Source organism: Lygodium microphyllum, chromosome 8, assembly GCF_053477565.2.
Source record: "Lygodium microphyllum isolate KBCC chromosome 8, Lygodium_microphyllum_v1.1.10, whole genome shotgun sequence".
Lineage (NCBI taxonomy): Eukaryota > Viridiplantae > Streptophyta > Polypodiopsida > Schizaeales > Lygodiaceae > Lygodium > Lygodium microphyllum.
This window is the reverse complement of record NC_141142.1, coordinates 89,344,630-89,365,672: the sequence shown is the minus strand read 5'-3', so window position 1 is coordinate 89,365,672 and position 21,043 is coordinate 89,344,630. Positions and strand designations below refer to the sequence as shown.

Sequence of the window (21,043 nt, the reverse complement as noted above, 5' to 3'; positions counted from 1 at the left end):
CATGGAACAAAGAATTGGGATGGGGACAAGGATGGAGACACCAAACCCAGGAAATCGGAAGGGGAAACAGAAACAACATTAAAAATTCATGAAAAAAATTAATTATTTTACTCATAATTTATATACAGTATTAAAGCCAAAAGATATAATACACAAGGACAAAGCACTTTAAACTTTTAAGATATGACTAGTCACTATAAATTGAATTACAAGCTAGTTGACTATAAAACATGTAAGCCATAAAACAGTGAACAATGAACTAAGCTAAAACAACATGCCAAAAAGGCTACACGTACAAAGGCTACTAAAGACTCAAGTCTAATTTCAAGACGAAAGAAAAATATCAAAATGGCCGAAAGGGCGACTGCAAGTACAAATATCAATAAAAACATTGTCAACACGGCACAATGACCCAACTGACATGACATACATGATAAGCAAACTGAATTGCTCAACATCATCATGATCTAAGGCCGCCATAGCTGCTCCGAAAGTGCTAGTCTCATGATCATGCATACCATGAAATGCTCCATCTCCTAAGCATCAACATATGTCTCCTCTTCTTACTGCATCTCCCACTCAATAAATGGATTAGGCTTTGTCATCATCCTACTTAATAGCATCCGTAAGTTAGCACTAATGAATACAAGATCATTTGCCCTCTCCGCACCAAGATAATTCCTCTTCTTTGAAGCAATGTGAACACATGTGCTCCACAATTGCTCCAAAAAAGAATAGCTAACTACTAGACTCAAAATATATGTGACTAGCTACTACAACAAAAAAACATCTGAACAATAGTTCTCCCACCACAAAGCTGTCCCAATCTTGTAGCAATACCTATATACATTCTTGCAACTAAAATAACCCCAGAAGTTCCTATAAGTTGAAAGCCAGTCCCTAATCTTCCACCTAGTAACCTAATGTTATATTTATAAAGTAAATTAAGGAAAACATGCACGAGGCATGACCGTCCGGGGTCTTGGGCGCCCGAACGGGGTTTAGGGGAGCCTAGAATTAAAGAGAGTCCAAGAATAGTAGGACTCACCAAGGTTTGACAGCTGGCAATCGGATCACAATGAGTGTGGCCAGCAATGAACTAGGCAAGGCTGGGAGGTGAAACGCATCTTGTGCCCATTAAGTTTTTGGACTGATTTCTTCTAGTCTTCTTCTGGATCTTCTGAGTCGAGTCTCATGACATTGGTATCAGAGCGGGCGCAGGCGTTGGATTCTTCTTCTTGAGAAGTCGTCGAATCATTCTGTCTTCAAGAGCCGACGGGTCTTGCTCCGTTTACCCGTGAAGTTGTTCTTCTTCGGCGCCCTGGTGACACGTCATACGAAATTTGACGTGAGGTCTATCTTCGCCACGTCACTTATCATTTGGCGAAAAGAGGCTGTCCTTCACGTCTAACGCCGTATCCTGGATCACGTGAATTCCATGAGACGCAAACAAATAAAATTGTCGCTACCCTCTGGTCTCTCTATGACCAGCCGATTGCACGCTATCCTCTATTGTCTGGTATCTCTCTCGCCAGCTCCGACTGCACTTGTATGACAAGTACAGGCTAGGCAGAGAACACGTTCAGGAAAGGTGTATTGATGGTCTACATGATCATTAAGAAGGGGAATAAATACTAGTCGTTTCTGCAAATAAGCTCTATTTCCTGCGTGATCGGCTTAGTTCGGAAGATAAAAATTGTTCCTCATTCTTCGGGCTTACTAATAAATCCAACAACAACTGCCCTGTCGTTATAACCAGGGAAGTACTTTACTTTGTATGCAAATTTATTATCTTTGCTTTCCAATTCCAGTGTATAAATGGCAGAAAAAGGGAAAGAGGGAGTAATGGAAGGTTTTAGTTCTGGGGACCACCCTATGGTAGATCCCCATGAATCGGAGATGCAAGAGGAACAGTGGGAAGAATTCTTTGCTACACGAGAACAATTTGATGATCTTACTGCTCGTGTGCAGGCTCAGGGGGTTCAAATGGAATTTTTAACTCAAACACTCACTGAAATAAAATCTCAATTAACTTTATTGTTAGAAAGGGATAAAAATAAGATAGAAACCTCGGATGTCCCATCTTCATCGAAAGATTTAGATGTGACTATGCGAGATCCTAAGGAACCCCACCACAAGTTGAGGGATAATCCAGTTCTAAAAGATATGAAACCCCCTTAGTTTCACGGGGAGGGAAAAGATAGAAATAAAGATATAATCTTTAATTTCCTCCAAAATGGGAAGATTTACATAAACTTAAAAATACTCCACCACATCTCCAAGCACTGGAGGCTAGTTTAACTTTGGGGCCCAAAGCGTATAAATGGTGGCGAACTTTAAAGGAGGCAAATAAAATACCTGAAACTTGGGCTCAATTTGAATCCATCTTTTTGAAAGAATTCCTTCCTGAAAATGAAATGGAAAGAAATTGGAAAGATTGGGATTATGTCAAACAAAAGGGAAGACCCCTGCTAACATATTTGGAGGAATATCGTGAGATAATCCTCAAATTGGAAGGAATAGATGAATTTCAAAAGACAAGAGGATTCATTAGGGGACTAGATAAAGCCTGTAAAAAGAAAGTAAAAAGGAGTTCACCTAAGACGCTGGAAGAGGCAATTAAATTTGCATTAATCAATGAAGATAGTATGCGTCCAGGTACACTCACTAGTCTCACTGATACGGAGCCTAAGTGTAAGAAATTGGAAACCTCAAAATTTGGTTCTATGCGACTTTGTGTTGATTATAGAGCACTTAATAAAATAACAGTGAAGAATAAATTTCCTATGCCCAAAATGGAAGATCTTTTTGATCAATTACAAGGGGCAAAATTCTTCGCAAAGATAGATTTAAGATCAGGCTATCACCAAGTAAGAATTAAGGCACAAGATGTTCCTAAGACAGCATTTCGTACTAAATACGGGCATTATGATTTTTTGGTGATGCCTTTTGGCCTCACTAATGCACCAGCTACCTTTATGAAGCTGATGAATAGTGTCTTACGGCCCTATCTAGGACATTTTGTAGTAGTCTTCTTGGATGATATCTTGATCTTTTGCAAATCAAGAGAAGAACATTTGGAACACTTACAATTGGTATTCCAACTGTTAAGAACACATTCCCTTTATGCGAAGAAAACTAAATGTGAGTTCTTCGCACAAGAGGTCAAATATTTAGGACATATTATCTCGAAAGAGGGAATCAAGATGGATCCAGAAAAAGTAAGGGCAATTATTGAATGGCCATCTCCAAGGAACCTGGAAGAGCTACAGATCTTCCTAGGTTTATCTGGATTTTATCGTAGATTCATTCGAGATTATGCCAAAATAGTTGTTCCAATGACAGACCAACTTAAAGGGAAAGGAAAGAGCTTTAATTGGGGAACAGACCAAAATGAAAGTTTTCAAAAAATTAAAGTAGCTATTGCTACAACTCCAGTATTATTAATAGTGGATCCCAACAAACCATTTGTGGTTGAAACTGATGCCAGTGATAAGGCGATAGGCGCGGTCTTATTACAAGAAGGTCAACCAGTTGCTTTTGAAAGCAAGAAATTGGACAGTGCAAAACAAAATTATTCTGTTTATGAGAGGAAGCTGTATGCAATAGTACATGCAATGAAGAAATGGAGGCACTATCTGTACGGTGCCAAACTTTTGATTTTATCGGATCATGAAAGCATTAAGTGGCTTAATGATCAACCGGATCTACACGGGCGTAAAGCCAAAAGGACCGAACTCCTTCAAGAGTTCGACTATGAGATAAGATATAGAAAAGAAAAGTATAATATAGTAGCTGATGCACTCAGCAAAATGCCCATCATTGATGAATTGAGTTTTACTCAGTTCACTTCCAACTTGCTTGAATCTTTACAAGGGAAATGCCAGGTTGATCCGGCATATTCCAATATACGGGAATCAATAAAAAATAGGGATCCAAATGAAAGTGCTTCTACTGAGGAAGGAATATCTGAGGATGTTCAACAAGGAAATGGAGTATTAGGCGTTGCTCAAACTGGATTCAAGTGGAAGAATTTTACCATTGATAATGGTTATTTACTCTACAAGGGTAGGATATGTGTCCCGAAAGATACAGAAATAAGGCGCTAGATACTCTTTGAGTGTCATGATACCCCTAGCGCGGGACATCCAGGAGTTAATAAGACTTATGGTCTTATTAAAAGGCAGTTCTATTGGCCTGGAATGAATAAGGACGTCCTTGACTATGTGGTCAAATGTATTAAATGCCAGGTTAATAAAGCTGAAAGATTGAAAATGGGAGAACTTCTCCATCCATTAAAGATTCCTTCGGGAAAATGAGAGAGTATCTCCATCGATTTTATTGTTGCTTTACCCAGAACACAGAGGGGACACGACTCTATGTGGGTGATTGTGGATAGGTTAACCAAAATGGCTAGGTTCATTCCAACTTCAACTGATGTTAAAACACCAGAATTGGCTAGACTGTTCGTAGAGAACATATACCGATTGTATGGCCTTTCGGCAAATATAGTTTCTGATCGGGATAGAAAATTTGATAGTCAATTTTGACGTGCGGTATTTAAGAAGTTGGATACTAAACTTAGCATGAGTACGGCGGATCACCCACAAACTGATGGGCAAACTGAAAGGGTTAACCAAATCCTTGAAGATATGCTTAGGGCATATGTTAGTAAAAGGCAAACTAATTAGGAAGAGTATTTACCGATAGTAGAGTTTGCATATAATAGTGCCAAGCACTCTTCCACTGGATATAGTCCATTTATGTTAATGTATGGGTTTCAGCCCAGAGCTCCTTTTGCAGTAGGACTGCATAAGGAAAAGGTTCAGGCAGCTAAGGATTTTTTGGAGGATATGAATAGTATGTTAAAATTGCTCAAGAAAATATTAAAAAAGCTCAAAATCGAGCTAGAGCATATGCAAATCCTCACCGAAGAGACATCTCCTTTAAAGAAGGAGAATTGGTTTATCTTAAGGTGCCTGAACAAACTAAAACCATGAAAACGGGACAATGTCCAAAGCTTTCACCCAGGTATTGTGGTCCTTTCACAATACTTAAAAAGGTGGGAGAACTGGCTTACAAGCTCCAACTACCTGCTGGTAGTAAGATACATCTAGTTTTTCATGTAAGTAAGTTAAGGAAGAAGCTGGGTGATTTGGATAATCTAATCTTAAATGATAACATAGAGGAGCTATTAGATGACCAATCTAATCCACATGAACCAGAAAGAATATTAAATGTTCATAACAGACGAACAAGGAATTCTATTTATCAAGAATGTTTGGTTAAGTGGAAAGATTGTTCAGAAGAAAGCTCAACATGGGAGCGAGTAAGTACTTTAAAGAAAAGGTTTTCCAATTTACAGTTAGACCTTCCAAGTATCGTTTTCGAGGACAAAACCGATTCTTAAGGGGAAGGAAATGTTATATTTATAAGGTAAATTAAGAGAAACATGCATGAGGCATGACCGTCCGGGGTCTTGGGCGCCCGAACGGGGTTTAGGGGAGTCTAGAATTAAAGAGAGTCCAAGAATAGTAGGACTCACCAAGGTTTGACGGCTGGCAATCGGATCACGATGAGCATGGCCAGCAATGAACTAGGCAAGGCTGGGAGGTGAAACGCATCTCGTGCCCATTGATGTATCTCCTCATATGCCTTATCATCTAGAGAGAACTTTTGTAACTTTTCATTCAACCGATCAATGGCCTCGTGTACCTTGCCAATGCAAAGCTACATAAATCCTTGACTCAACACAAATGCAAAATAGGAGATACCATAATATCTATCCGTTCACATCATCCCAAAAATTTGAGCAATTTTCTTTTTTCAAGCATAACAAAGGCACAATGTTATCATTGTGACAAGAAGGGGCATCTAAGAAAGGAATGCAAGGAACTAGCACCGCTGAAGAAGGATCAAGAGAAGAAGAAGAAGGGAGGCAAATCCTCCGATGAGTTGTCATCATCTATAGATTCAAATTCCAACTTTGACTCTCTAGTCAGAATCCAATGAGGGTTCCTCTTCTGTGGTTAAGGCAAAGGCCATAAAGGCTTTTTCTTCTACCTTCTCGCCCTAGTAATGTTGTCATCCCTCACCACTATCCATTACCAAAGAGGGAGTGTAAGAGGGTGGTGGTAATGAGGCATCTTTAAGTGCAATGGACCTAAAGTACAGCTTCCATATGCATTGAAGTCTGGCAAGTTTCGAAATCTTGCAATTGGAACCTGTAAGCAGTCATGTCATGTGTATCATGCAAAGTCATCTCCTAGTTGTGAGCCTCAATCTAAGTCGGACAAGGATATTAGGAGCTTTGACACTCAATCTATCATGTGTTTTGATGGAGGAGGCAACTCTATTTAGAGCATGCATTTCATTTTTAGTCAACTTTAGGTGTATTCATATACAAGTTGATTATTTTCCAACCTGTGCATTACTTCAATGGTTTGGATTGCATTCACACTAGTCAATATGAGACGATGAGTGTTTTTTATTCACCGCCAACATTTTCTCAATCTTATGCAGGTCGGCCAACATTACATGCTTGGCCTAATGTTGGTTGGCCAGCTTTTTCATGAGAAACATTACATTCTGCCCTCCTCCATTAGATGGTCATTATTCTTGCAAGCTTTAGTACAGTCCAATATTCAAGGACTCTCTATCAGAGTGAAGAGATGCGGAAGCAAATGACCGTGACAGAGTGAATAGAGAGAGGAGAGAGAGAGAGAGAGAGAGAGAGAGAAAGAGACAGTGAAACGCAGAAAATCTGCAGTGAGGAATGTTGTATAAGGATGTAGAATTATACATGTATACAGAGAAAATATCTGCATATGTCTCCACCTTGAAGACCTCGATTTCCATCAGCCCTGAGTGCAATCTCCGTCACCAGCAAGCTGAAATCTGTCAGATACAAGTGTACAAGACTGCTGGAAACTCAACCTTACAAAGGTTGAAAAGAATGCCTCAAAATAACCCCAAATAATCAGGTCGGTTGCATTAACTGCAATCAGTTGGATAGTTCAACTGCTGCCACGCGGCACTATTGACGTGGCACAAGAAATGACTCTCAATACCCCCTCTCAAATCCTAGACAAGGCAGCAAACGGAGGAATCTTGGATGTTGGTGAAGTAAAGCATGGGGAAGTGCCTTCGTAAACAAATCTGCAAGATTGTCTTCAATCTTATAGTATTCCACATCGATGGTCGCATCTAGAAGCTTCTCCCTCATGAAGTGATACTGGATCTCTATGTGCTTCGTCCGGGCATGGAATACAGGATTCCATGCCAAGGCAATGCAACTCTCATTGTCGCACCACAAAATAGTAGGACGAGTCTACGAGTCTAGGGGCAGCCAAGCTCCTCCAACAACCGCCGAAGACAATCTCACATGTGGTAGAAGACGCAGTCCAATACTCTGCCTCGGTCAAAGATAGGGCTACCGTGGGCTGCTTCTTGCTACTCCAAGAGATAGCACCAGCACCCAAGGTGAAACAATAACCTATAGTAGACCACCTTTGATCCACATCGCCAGTGCAATTTGAATCACTCCAACCTGCAAGAACAAGATCAGGCGCACCTGTACCTGTTGGATAGGAAATCCTGAGGTCCAAAGCCTCCCCTTAGAAACCAAAGTATCCTCTCGGCAACCTACCAATGCACCTGCTGAGGTGCACTCATGAACCCAGCCAAGAGACTTACAACAAAACATAGATCAACCCGTGTGTTGAGAAGCCAAATCAATGATCCAATTAGCTGACAGTAGCGGGTAGCATCTGCCAAAGGAGAATCTGCATGTGAAGTGGCCTTCCAGTTCGGATCCATAGGAGTAGAAATGGACTGACAATCCTCATCTCAAAAGTCGCCAAGAGCTCCTATACATATCTCTACTAAGAGATGAAATTCCCCCTCTGAGACATATAAATCTCGTGGCCCAAAAAGAAATGGAAAAGTTCTAAATCTATCATCTTGAACTTCTGATGTAGGGCTGCCTTCGTCTCTTCGACCTTCTGGGCATGATCACCTGTAACAATCAAATCATCAACATACAAAACAAACAACACACGACCACCCTTGAAAGTGTGTACATAAAGCTACGGATCAGCCCTAAAGCATCGATATCCCAACTTGGCTTGGAGAAACGAATCAACCTTCTCATTCCAAGCACGCAGATTTTGCTTCAGGCCATACAAGGCCTTCTTCAACCTGTAAACCTTTCCATCTAAGGAACCAAAGCCAAGAGGCTGCTCTACATAGATCTCCTCCTTTAAATCACCATTCAAGAAGGCTGACTTCACATCCAACTGAAAGACAAGACATCTCCTATGACCAGCCAAGGCAAGAACAGCAGGAATTGTCGCCATGAGAGCAGTGGAGAAAAAAGTATCATGGAAATCAACACCTAGGCGTTGTACAAAACCTTTAGCAACAAGGCGAGCCTTGTGCTTGTCCAAAGAGCCATCATTTTGGTACTTGGTCTTGAAAACCCATTTGACACCAATCACCTTCTTATGAGAGGGCCGAGGCACAAGGAACTAAGTGCCATTTTGTTCAATAGCCTCCAACTCGACTTCCATCACTTTCCGCCAATGATCAGACTGTAAAGCCTCCCTTACTGATGTAGGCTCTCTATCCTACATAACACAAGACATCAAACAATAGTTGGAGCAAAGAAGCTCCGTAGAATGTGCCTGGTGCCTTCATGACCTCCGCAATCCATCTTACCGTTCCCACTCCTTAGGGACCCCCTCGATCCTAGAATCTCGAAGCGTGTCATGGGCCCAACAAGGAGGAGATCAAATCTCGCCTTGGCGCTCTCCATCTACTGAAGTTTCTGAAAGGTCCATCAACAATGGAGGACCACTTGATGAATCTGGTGGCTGGGTAGTAGACTTCTCATCCGAAGAAGAATCCTCAAGAGACACAGCCTCGAGAGGAACAATTGCTATGGCCCAGCTATCATCGAGATCTCCAAGAACAAGGTGAGGATCACCCCCCCTCTGGGACTAGAACTTGCACAAACTGAACATCACAGCTCGTGTAGACATCCCACTTAGCAGGATCATACAATTGATAGCCTTGCGATTGCGAGCTATAGCCCACAAACACCTATCTTCTGGAAGCTATTTTAAATTTGTCACGCTGTGTCTTCGAGATGTGAACATAAGCATCACACCCAAAAACCCCGAAATAAGAAACATCGGGCTTGGATCCAAAGTACACCTCAAAAGGTGTCATACCAACAATAGCAGAAGTAGAAGAACGATTAAGGATGTGAATTGAAGTAGCCTCAACCTCAACCCATAGACATTGAGGTGTCTGACGATGCTCCATCATAGTATGGGCCGTCTCGATCACATTGTGATTCTTCCACTCCAAAATGCCATTCTCCTGAGGGTGGTGTTTGTATTGGCAAACTCCTGGTATATACCATGATCTGCACAAAACCGAGCAAACTCATTAGAAACAAATTTTCCTCCCTTGTCCGATCGTAAGGTCTTCAACTTCCGCCCCAATTAGTTCTCCTCAAACAGCAACCAATTCTTGAAGTTGGAGAAAGTCTTTGACTTCAGCTTCAGAAAATAGGCCCATGTCATCCTGTTGTAATCATCTACAATGAGCATGAAATACAAACTCCCTCAAAGGGATTCTGTCCTTCTCGGTCCACAAAGATCGGTGGAAACAAGCTCCAAGGGTACTAAAGACTGCCTTGAAGCCTTGTTGGGAACAACATCACAAGTCTGCTTCCCACAGATACAGGATACACAAGGCTGCTAACTTATCACAATATCTGGCAAACCTCAAACAAAATGGTCCTTAGACACCTTCCGAAAGTATTCATAATTGAGGTGGCCAAACCAAGCATACCAAAGCTCAGATTGTGTTTGAGAGGTAAGAAGAAGAGAAGTCAAGGCAGAAAAAGACCACAATTTATAGACTCCCATTCTCCTCATAACCTTAAGAAAGAACTGCTTTTGATCCACAATCAAGAATCCGAAAAGAATCCACATCAAACTCGACCAAAAGGCTGAGGGCACAAATCTTGTGCACCGGAGAAGATGATACCCCAAAGCCGGCACATAAAGTACCTCAAATGCATGGGCACCACCACTCCCATCTAGAATAAGATGCATGTTGCCCTGTCCCTGAATAGGAATGGACGAACTATCTCCAATAAGAATCTATCCATGAGAAGGCCGCAAATGAGTAACACGTGCTGAAGAATGAGCCATGTGCCTAGAGGCACCACTGTCAACAATCCACTCCCGAGTAAATGGGACAGTCAACGCAGCATCAAAAGCCGACATAGTTGAATCCTCAACCACCTCCACATGGAGGAAAGCAGCTGATGAGGGAGCAACCACCGCTTCGAAATCCTTTGAAGATTTCTCCTTCTTCTCCTTTCTGGGGCAATCCTTCTTCCAAAGACCTGTTTTACCACAGATGTGACAAGTAGACTCCTTGTCTTTGTCCTTAGATTTGTCTTCCTTCTTCTTCTTTTGGTCTTTCCTCTTTTTCTAAGAGGATTGACCAATCAAAGCTTCAAATTTCGAAGCATTAGTTCCTTTCAGTTCCTCCTCTTGGTCCAAGACCATAAGAACCAACTCTTCCCACCGAAGAGTCTCAAACCGCCCTAAAGCAATCAAGGTGGAATAAAAACCACTGAAGCGAGGCAGTAACTGTGAAAGTAGAGTTATCACCATGTCTTCAGAAATAATCACCTTCCCTACGTTTTAAACATGCATATGAAGCTGCCTTAGCTTGTTGATATACTCCCGCATGAATGATGACTTATTGACACTCATAGTCCTCATTTGCACTTCCAAAGACACATGCTTCATGACGGTCATCCCATTATACATCTGATCCAACTCCAACCATATCTCCCTAGCCACCGTCAAATGCTCTATGTGAGAGATAACAGCTGTAGTACATGAGAGATAAAAATGAGCAAATGCATACATTGAGTTTATCCCAATGTGCTTGAGCCTTTGCCAACTCAACCTTCTCATTGGAAGAGTCTGGACTCGTCTCACAAAGGACAGTTGATAGCCTCCGTAGTAACAAGCTCCGCCAAATCATAAGACTCCAATATGGCAAGCATCGTGACCCACCAAATGCGATAGTTCTCACGATTGAGCTTTTGATCTCAAGGAGCCGGTAGGACAAGCACCATCCGATCCATGATCGCCTGAAACTCTGTCTCAGCCTCAAAAGACATCCACCTACAATGCTTGCACCAAACACAAAAAGCAACCCCCTTTGACTATGAAAATACAGCCAGCTAGGGCTGAGGTTCACTCGTCCCTTCCTTCACCCGCCAAAGGCGATGAAAAGGTAAAATCTATACTTGAAGGCCAAAAACACAGCCTTCTTCCTTCTCTAACAGCAAAAAAACAGCAACAGCTTCAGCAAATCTTCTCTTTTCTCGCACACCCACGCTTGCCTCAGCCTTGTTCTGATGTGCAGCCCACCGGCTTGCACTTGAACGCTGAAAACGCAGCCTTGTGTCGCGCTGAAAACTCCTCTTCAGATAGGTCCACCCTACGTCAATCCTTCAATGCTCTAATACCATATCAGAGTGAAGCAATGTAGAAGCGGATGACTGTGACAAAGAGTGAACAGAGAGAGAGAGACGGTGAAACGCAAAAAATCTACAGTGAAGAATGTTGTATAAGGATGCAGAATTATACATGGGTGCAGAGAAAATATCTGTGTATGTCTCCACCTCGAGGACCTTGATCTCTGATCAGCCCCAAGTGCAATCTCCGTCACCAGCAAGTTGAAATCTGTCAGATACAAGTATACAAGACTGCTGGAAACTCGACCTTATAAAGGCTGAAAAGAATGCCTCAAAATAACCTGAAATAATCGGTTCGGCCAACTGCAATCATTTGAACAGTCGGACAATCCGACTGCTGCCACGTGGCACTGCTGACGTGGCACAAGAAATGACTCTCAACACTCTCCTCCATCTCCCTATGCTGCCTTTCATTGACATCCTTATTCTGGTGTCCTCATTGATTCCTTGGGCTACTTGTAGGGATTGATCAGTCCTCTTTGAATTAGCATTCTTTCAAAGTTCAACGCAGATTTTCTTCTTCCATTCTCTTCTTTCATTGCAATCTTTCTCTTCCCTTCTCTCTCCATGTTCATGTTTCTCTTCCTTTGTGCACTCTCATATGGTGTAATAGTCAAAGTGAGGACTCCGAGGTTCTACGAAGCCTTCAAGCCACTTCTTAAGCTCACATTTACCACTTACCTTGAGTATAGCTTGCCCAATGCAACAATACATGAAGAAACTCATGGTTTTTGCCCTGGTATCTATCAAGGATAACTTACTACAACTTTTGTCTTTCACACCCATTGACTTCTCAAGGTCCTTGGCCCATCACTATGAAATAACTAACTAGCACATCACATGTGCACCTCACATTTGCACATTTGATTAATAACTAAATCAAATGCTAAGCAATGCATTAAAATATCATGTCCCCATGACATAGAATAAATGTTATAAGTGATCTTGCTAAATCATGAATGTCTACATAAGCTTTATTGTGAAAGAAACAGTTCATATTACTATCTACATCAAGTATAGCTTGCTTAATGTTATGATACGTGAAGGAGTTGTGGTTCCCCCCCAAATTCACATCCTATGCTATGCTCTTAAGAAGATGCCAAGGGACAAAATCTGATGGTATTGACACTTTTGGGGTTTTTCCGTCTATCGAAGAGTATAGAGCATCCATACTTGGCTCACCAATACACACAAGCTCAAGGGGTTTGTCAATTCTCTCTTTTCATCAAGCTTTTTGGTGCACCCAACTGACACGCACAAGCTCGAGGGATTCGACCTCTCTCTATTCCCATCAAGTTTTTTCATGAGCATGTATAATATGAGACTCCATGCCACCACTTACATGCAACAACAACCATGGCTTTCTTATTAGTCAACTTTGAGCGCATAGAAAGAGACAATCCAATCAATGTTGTTGAATGCAATCTTTATTTCTACTTCTTGTTGCCACTCCTTAAGCTAGGAGAGAGGACCGAATAGGCTACCAATTGCTAGACACAAGTGCTTGCCTATTTTGCAGCATTGATACACCACTAAAAAACCTTCTCCTTCATGGGATTGAGCAAGCCATCCCAATGGTGAAAATGATAAGTGCGTCTCTACTTTAACTTATCTTTGCCACTCTTCAAAGAAGGACAAGATTAAATAGGCCACCAATTGCTTGGGAAAGAGTGAATTGCCACTTTTGCGGCATCAGTGCACTACTTGAAAGGCTTCTCCATGATGGGATGGAGATGGTCACTTCTATGATAGAGAAAATGGAAAGGCATCTTCCCCTACGTTGAAGGCATCATAATCAACAATCATTACCTACTCATTTGTCCTTGTAATACCCTTCTCCTACTTCAACAATATGTATTTTTTACAACACTCTTAGGAAAATATCATCAATAATACTTTTCCACAATGTTGGTTGGCCTCCCAATTTGCAAGAGTGGTGAGGCATGTACCAAAGAAGACTTGTATCTTTGGGCAATACTTACTATACCACTTGGAAACATTTGACTTTTCTTTTACTCACTCAAAATGGGAACAATGCAAGTGAGTCTTACGGAAAGTGCAATGGTCACTATGTGAGCCACGGGTGTCAATGGACATTGGAAGTCATTGAGAAGCTACTAGCTAGAGGGAATGAGACTGGACAGGTAGATTGAGTCCATCAAACATGGGATATACTTTATTGCTGAAAATTTGACAAAAGTAGGTTAGACCAAGGATTTAATCAAACCTTATTCTTCCAAGTTGTCAAATATATTTAAACTAGCCAAATAGATCTAAACTAGTAGAGAAGATAAACTAAGTTACTTACAAGCTCCAACCTCTAACTCATTAAAATTCATAATACCTTTTATGTAAGCTTACATAAGCATAATAAGGTTAGACACAACAATTACAGCCAATAAGATAGCATGATCATGATCTTTCATACAATGTACATATGATGAAATGCATATATGTTTTGTATAAGTCTTAGAAACAGCTCGTACTGTTGTTATCTTACTAACCTTAAAGAGCTTTCACTTGATACCCATAATGAAAGGTCTTGATTTTCCCTTTCTTTGGAGAGGGAACCCTTAATTTAAAAGTTTCCTACATTCAAGGAAACTTGAGTATCTAAAGAGTCTAACCCTAAAAACAGGAAATCTGCCTTAATGTTTACTAAATTAATCCCAAGAAGACCATTAAAGAGAATCCAAGTGTCCCCCTACTCATCCCACTTCATGACATGTCATTGGGCACTTGTCTTCTACTGTTCTACATTCGAATGTTACACCTAAGGCTACTTACTCTCGTAAAAATTTACATTTTTTCATAAAATCTATTTATCATAACTAGCACACAATATAGATCAGTCCAAAACTACTTACATCCATCACCATCATCTCTCACCTCTTCATCATTACATCTCTCAGTTCTTTTTTATCTCATTAGAGATTTTGAGAACCAAATTCATTTTCATGCCCTCCATCATTCTCGCTTCTCTCTTATTTTCAGCTCATGAAGGAAGCCAGATTGATGTACCCCTCACAAACAATGATGAAAATTATTCTCTTACTCTTACAAATCATAATGAATCCATTGGTTTGTTAGTTAGTGGTTGCATGTGCCTTAGTATTTTTCCTCATTATGGACTTGGGCTAAGCAAAATGCATTTCCATTGGAGGGGCTAACATCGTCAACCCTTTAATTTGGGTCCAACTCCCTCGTTTATCTATGGTTGTGACTACTCCTTTAAATTTGCATATCAAGCTATAAAAGCTTGTCCTTTTCTTTTCTTTGTATTTTGTCAGTATAGAAACAAGGGAACATTTTACTTTGATAAGGTACTCGTATCAAGCAGATAATGCACACATAATTGATCCTGATATCTGTAAACAATGCAGGGTAAAGAAAGCAATGGTTTCTGATACTTTCAAAAACTGCATGCTTAAGAGCTTCTGCATTGTTTAGAAGGGAAGAATCCCTGGTCCTTCAGAGCACTTGGATGGAATACACGGCAATCAAGCTGTGAGAGTCACCTTTAAGACTGTATGGCTCATCAAGCAGTTACAGTGATACATTACAGAACCAAGGATAACAGATAAGGACCTAGAATGCATACCTGTCTGCAAACTGGACAAAGCCACAACCTTTTCCTACAGGAATCTTCACTGATATCAGGTCACCATATTCACCAAAAGCTTGTCTCAGATCTTGATCTTTGACATTTGGATCCAAACCACCTACAAACACCTGCAATGTGGAGGCCCACAACGATCAAGCACTAAACCAGATGGCTATGTGTGCAAGCCTCAGAATTGACAATCAACAGAATCAACAGACAGACAGAGAGAACACAAAAAAACCATATGTACCGTTGTGTTGTTTGGATCATTCTCTGATGTAAATCCTTGCATGAATGGAGTACCATATGCAATGTTTTGATAAGCAGCTGCTGTGTCAAAACTTGCAAATTAGAAACAAAATTAAACTGGGCAGACAGCCTTAAGCAAAGTCTTATGAACCTACAACCTCTTAACAAAAACAAGCAGTAAGCATGCTAAGACAAGCAACCACTGCAACAAAGATTTGCAAAGATAATACACAGTTCACCATAGTTATGATTGATGATTAGAAAAGGCTATAAACTGCCAAAACCTTACACCCACAAAATTCATCTCTGCTCAAGTCTCATTTACAAGAATAATCAAACCCAACCTAATTCCTTGTGCATCTCCGGGCTCTTGTAACTCTCTTCCTACTAAAAAATTGCAATACTAAAAGAGTTTGTAGAACGCTCAAACAGCAGAGAAGCACAAAGTCAAGACGGACCACCAATACGTGTCAAAAGGAAAGGTCCAGATTGGCCATGCACAGATTCGTCTGTTAACTCAAAAAACAATGCACAGCCTTGATCATGAGAACTACCTCTACACAAGATAGCATATGGGAATGGTAGCCAAAAGATGCCACACACACACTTAAAGCCAATGAACCATACGAATTAGCAATAATAACAAAGCAAATGATTTAAATGACGCCATCAGAGAAAGCCTCTTGCCTTCATGCTTTACAACAGCCTTACAGGCCTTCTCATTCGAGCTTAATCATGCCAGTTACCTCAGTCAATATAACTTGAGAAGCTTTAGCAGCACCAAAGGTGCTGAAACATGGTAAATACCAAAAACATCAAGCAATCATCAGTTGAAACTAAGTTCCAAATTGGTATACTGAGTCCAAATATTGGATACTAAGTTTAGAGTCCGTCTTAACACAAATTAACATGTAATGGGATCAGACTGATTACAACTAAAAGCTTCATTGCTAAGGCAGACAGAAAAGGGGTTTCCAGGACTATACTCATACCAAAAAGGTTCACCTCAACTAAATTTTAAACCAAAGACACCCATTTGACCTAGAAATTATGTGAGGTCAGGTTCTGGCAATCATCAAGCGCATACCAGCCATACCACACGGTCTGGTACCTTTCTCCAGGATTGAACTCTTGACAAAACCTTCTTCTTCTCTCGAGAGCATTCCATGATTCACAAAAGCACATTACAGTCTGTTTTTCCTTTTCCTGAGATACACTAAAAATATTTCACCACATCAGACTGAAGTATAATCAGTCTAACCTTTTGAATTATAATGCTGAGGTGCCCCTAAAGACCTCTTTGGTGTAGCAACACTTATCCTCATTGGTCTGCTGGAACAATAAACACCGTTCATTTCTGACATAGCCTGTGACCTTTCACTTTCCTCCCCAAAGCGAACAAAGCCATAACCTTTGGAGCGACCACTGAGAGGATCAACAACCACCTTTGCACCTTTCACAGAGGGATAACGAGACCTGAATGTCTCTTGTAGCAGAACATCAGTAACATCAGGCGAAAGATCCCCAACAAATATAGAAAGGTCAGAACCTTCCACATGCCTTTCTCCCATGCTCGAAGAAGCCCAGTTAAGCCGGAAATTCTGCTCTGTTTGAGGCATTAATGTCCTATTATACATCTGCAGAATTTTCTCAGCAGCAGCATGTGAAGTGAACTCAACAAACCCATACCCCTCAGAAGCCAAGGTATGTTTATTTCTGATAATCTTTACGGACAACACCTGCACAAGTTTGCAAAATGACATTTTTAGAACAAGTTTTAATGTTGGTTACCTCTACAAAGGAATTCCATTCCAAAGTACTGCATGAAAAACCCCTTTCTGGAAGAAAAATAACGTTCATGGAAATTATATATCCGTGCAAATAAAGACTTTCACATCCATTAGTAAAGTGCACATCTTACACTGATGTCCAAACCTAACACTGCAAAGTTAGCCCAAAAATGCCTGCTGTGAAATCTGTTCCATACTTTGTAATAGGAGATTATAGAGCATTTCATTCTCAGTAGTAAGTACAGAAAATTTTAGGAATATCCTTGTGCAAACATATGAATGCCAGAAGCATCGTAGATAATATTATGTTCAGCCCTGGCATGTAGAATGTTTGTCTTGTATCATGCAAAAAAAAAAAAGAAGCTTCAACCATGAACTTGAGGGATTTTCTTCCACTCTCATACATTAGAAAATCAAAGATCAGAGCTCTGTCCTCTAAGAATGAGTTAAAACACACAAGCTCACCTCTGCAGCACAAAATCCTTGTGGAAGCAATGCTTCTCTATCATAATAAGATGAAAACAATAGTGCATTATCATAAGGCCCAGTGAGAAAATTTTTGGGCTTTCCACAACAGGAAAAACTAGATTTCTTACTTCATTAGGACAGTTAGACTTGTTGCTGAAACAGGTACAGATTATATCTATCTTTTAATGTTACACTATTCTGAAAGAAAGGGCATTTGAATTAGAGAAAAGAATAGATTTGTTACTGCATTAGTCCTACTGGAAACAAACAGGAAACAGATACAGACTCTATTCAAATTTCACTCTGTTGAGCAAGAAAGGGCATTTGAATATGAGAAACAAATAGATTTGTAATTGCATTAAGCGAAATGGAAACGAATAGGGAACAGATACAGAATGTATTAATTTTACACTGTTCTGCAACAAAGGGCTTTTGAATTAGAGAAACAGAGGAGGGGCGAAGGGGGAGAAGAAGAAGAAAATGGCAGAGAGAAGAGTGAGGCGTACCTCTCCGGTAGGGGCAAAGCAATTATAGAGGTAATTCTCGTCCATCCAGAACTGCAGGTCGCCGACATAGAGAGATCTGACCTCGTCTTGAGAGGAAGAGGCAGCACTAGCCTGCTGTGGCTGTGGCTGTGGTGCAGGTGCTTGTTGTTGCTGCGGCTGCTCTTGCTGCTGCAGCAATGGTGGCTGACCCTGCTGCTGCATCGATGGCTCCATCATCAAACGAACGCAAAAACCGCCCCCCCCGTCTGTTGGATTGATAAACCTTCCTCAGGAGAGAGAGAGAGAGAGAGAGAGAGAGAGAGAGAATCACACGGTGGGAACCTCACTCCCTTCTAACTGGATCTAGGGCTGGTCCATCCAAAAAGGATGCGACTCTCTCTTTCCCTCTCGCATTGAAATGAATGCCACCCTGCCCTCTCCCATCATCATCACGCCTTCCTCCTCCTATAGGGCCTAGTTTGCAACCCACTTTGTGGCAATTGTGTCTTTTGGAGGATTAGAAATATTTTGTGATCCTATCTCTTATGATTAGACTAATTTGCAGCTCATGCTTGATTGTAGAGTCAATGTGCCATATAACATTTTGTGATCCTATCTATTATGATTAGCCTAGTTTGCAGCTCATGCTTGATTGTAGAGTCAAAGTGCCATATCTCCATGGGGTGTCTTGTCCTCTAGGTATCTTTGTTTCTCACCATATGATTGTGCATGCAAAGTGGTCCTTGAGCTACCTTGATCAACATGTATTTGTCTTCTAGTCTTTGTCTCTTGTTTAATTATGAATGCAACCATCTTACCGTACATTCAAAATGTAAGGTATTTTGAATGCAATTTTTTATAAACATTCATTTTACCAATTTTAAGTCCTACAATGAATGTTTGTTTATGACACCAACTAGCACATGGATGCACAAATTCACCTTCTAAAAGCATACTTTCAACTTAATCGTTGCAAACATAATAGATCATTCCATGCACAATGCTCGTGTTGGAGCATAAGTAAAGCTTATTGTATACTTAACAACCTACATCAACACTGAGGATGTACTATGCACTTACAATTTGATAAGCTCTCAAGTTTCAATCCTCTCTCTCTCTCTCTCTCTCTCTCTCTCTCTCTCTCTCTCTCTCTCTCTCTCTCTCTCTCTCTCTCTCTCTCTCTCTCTCTCTCTCTCTCTCTCTCTCTCTTTGCACGTGCATGCATGTATGTGTGTAGTTACATGGAGGACAAAATGTCCTCACCATTCATCATCACTTCTTGCCTCGAATACTAGCTCTACTACAACAATTTTGTAATGGATATTAGTGATGGACTCAAATATTATCACTATATGCACAAATCCTCGTAGATATGTGTCTTTGGATTGGAAAGTACATCTTGAAGGTTGAAGATGGAATCCTAGGTCACTACAAAGGATATATCTAGGGACCGCTTGTTATAAAATTGGTCTTTGATTGAAAGAAGCAAACTCAAAAACAACCAGATTGGTAACAATGAGTTTGATGGATGTTCACTCGAGATGGAAAGCTTTCATTTGAAAATAGTATTTGTCTTTCTTTGGTTGTTTTTGAGCCTACAAACAACACTTTTTTGTGGCAAAAGGAATTTCCAATGTTTGATGTTTTCACTTCATGAATCGTTCTCGCATTGGCTAAGAGAATGTATGCTTTAGTAATCACTACAAATGTCTATAAAGAATGATTCAAGGAATGAATTTCTCCTATAAGACTTTGCAATCCATGATATGTGAGCCATCCATGTCCTAGTGAGGACATGCATGCAAGCCATTGAGATGACATGTACACAAGCAACAGTATTGGGTGCTACATACAACAACTGGAATTCATAAAGATCTTATTATTTCAAGAGCTTCAACTCACTCAATGATTTAAGCTACCTCTCACACAATTGTATCATATTTTAGCTCTAAGTTGTAACACCTCATCCACTCCATTCTCAATAAATGAAAGAAATCAAAGCAACTCAAGAGTTATAGTAGCACACCAATCTTACCTCTCTACCATTGTAGTCCAGAGGGAGGAGAGGATGTTGATGGCCCCACAACTATATGGTGCACTCGTCAACCCACCACCATTCCCTCTTCAATCCACAAGCTACCACTCCATGCCAAGAGGAGAAGATGATGATGATGATGAGATTGGAGATGGAGCTTCTCCAATTGGTTCCCCACTTGCACACTCTCTCACTTTCTCTCTTCACATCAACCTCTTACCTTCTCAAGCCATGGAAGTAAGAAAAAAGCAAGGGAAGAAGATAGAGCTTCTCTCTCACTAGTTCCTCACTCTTAAGCTACGGAGGTTCCAAGCATGTAGATGAAGATAAAGAAGAAGAAGCTCAAAAGATAGTGCATACAAGAATGGGAGTTTCTACTTATTGGCGGGTAGCCTCATCCCATTTATTATTGTGATTGGTTCATCTCCCTTTTACATTGCACATTAGCTTGTGTTTTACCCATGATGGAGTTGTGGACATAATCTTTTTTGTAAAATTAATAGGCTTACCCTGAAACCTCTACAACAGTTATAAGTCTTCTAAATATGAGTCAAGGATATATTATTATTTACATGGGGTTAAGCCCACCTCTCACTTTTTACAAGAATACATAAAATTCACATCTATAATATAGTGGCGATTAAGAATAACCTAATTGTTCCACCTAATGGGCTTGCAATGCTTGAGATAAATGAAATTCAAAAAATTTGCATCCTTTTCCTCCAATACTTCAAGAACCAGCTTCTTCATTACCTTTATCTTTTATTTGTAAATGTTATCATATTGGGTTAATATTACCCTCTTTGCTAGCTAAGTGTCAATCCATGGCACTCTCCC

The 21,043-nt window shown here is 40.6% G+C and overlaps 1 protein-coding gene across 1 annotated transcript in view; it reads right to left on the bottom strand.

The window, feature by feature from the left end:
* Positions 1–18,629, bottom strand: part of LOC148032573 (polyadenylate-binding protein RBP47-like) — a 32,841-nt gene extending 14,212 nt beyond the window's left edge. The window contains exons 1-4 of the mRNA XM_087683216.1: positions 18,193–18,629; positions 16,690–17,167; positions 15,430–15,506; positions 15,177–15,307 (exon numbers count right to left, since the gene is read on the bottom strand). Coding sequence (XP_087539342.1) covers positions 15,177–15,307; positions 15,430–15,506; positions 16,690–17,167; positions 18,193–18,408 — 902 coding nt within the window. The 5' untranslated portion in view covers positions 18,409–18,629. The remainder of the gene's footprint in view (positions 1–15,176; positions 15,308–15,429; positions 15,507–16,689; positions 17,168–18,192) is intronic.
* Between the last annotated feature and the right edge of the window lie 2,414 nt (positions 18,630–21,043).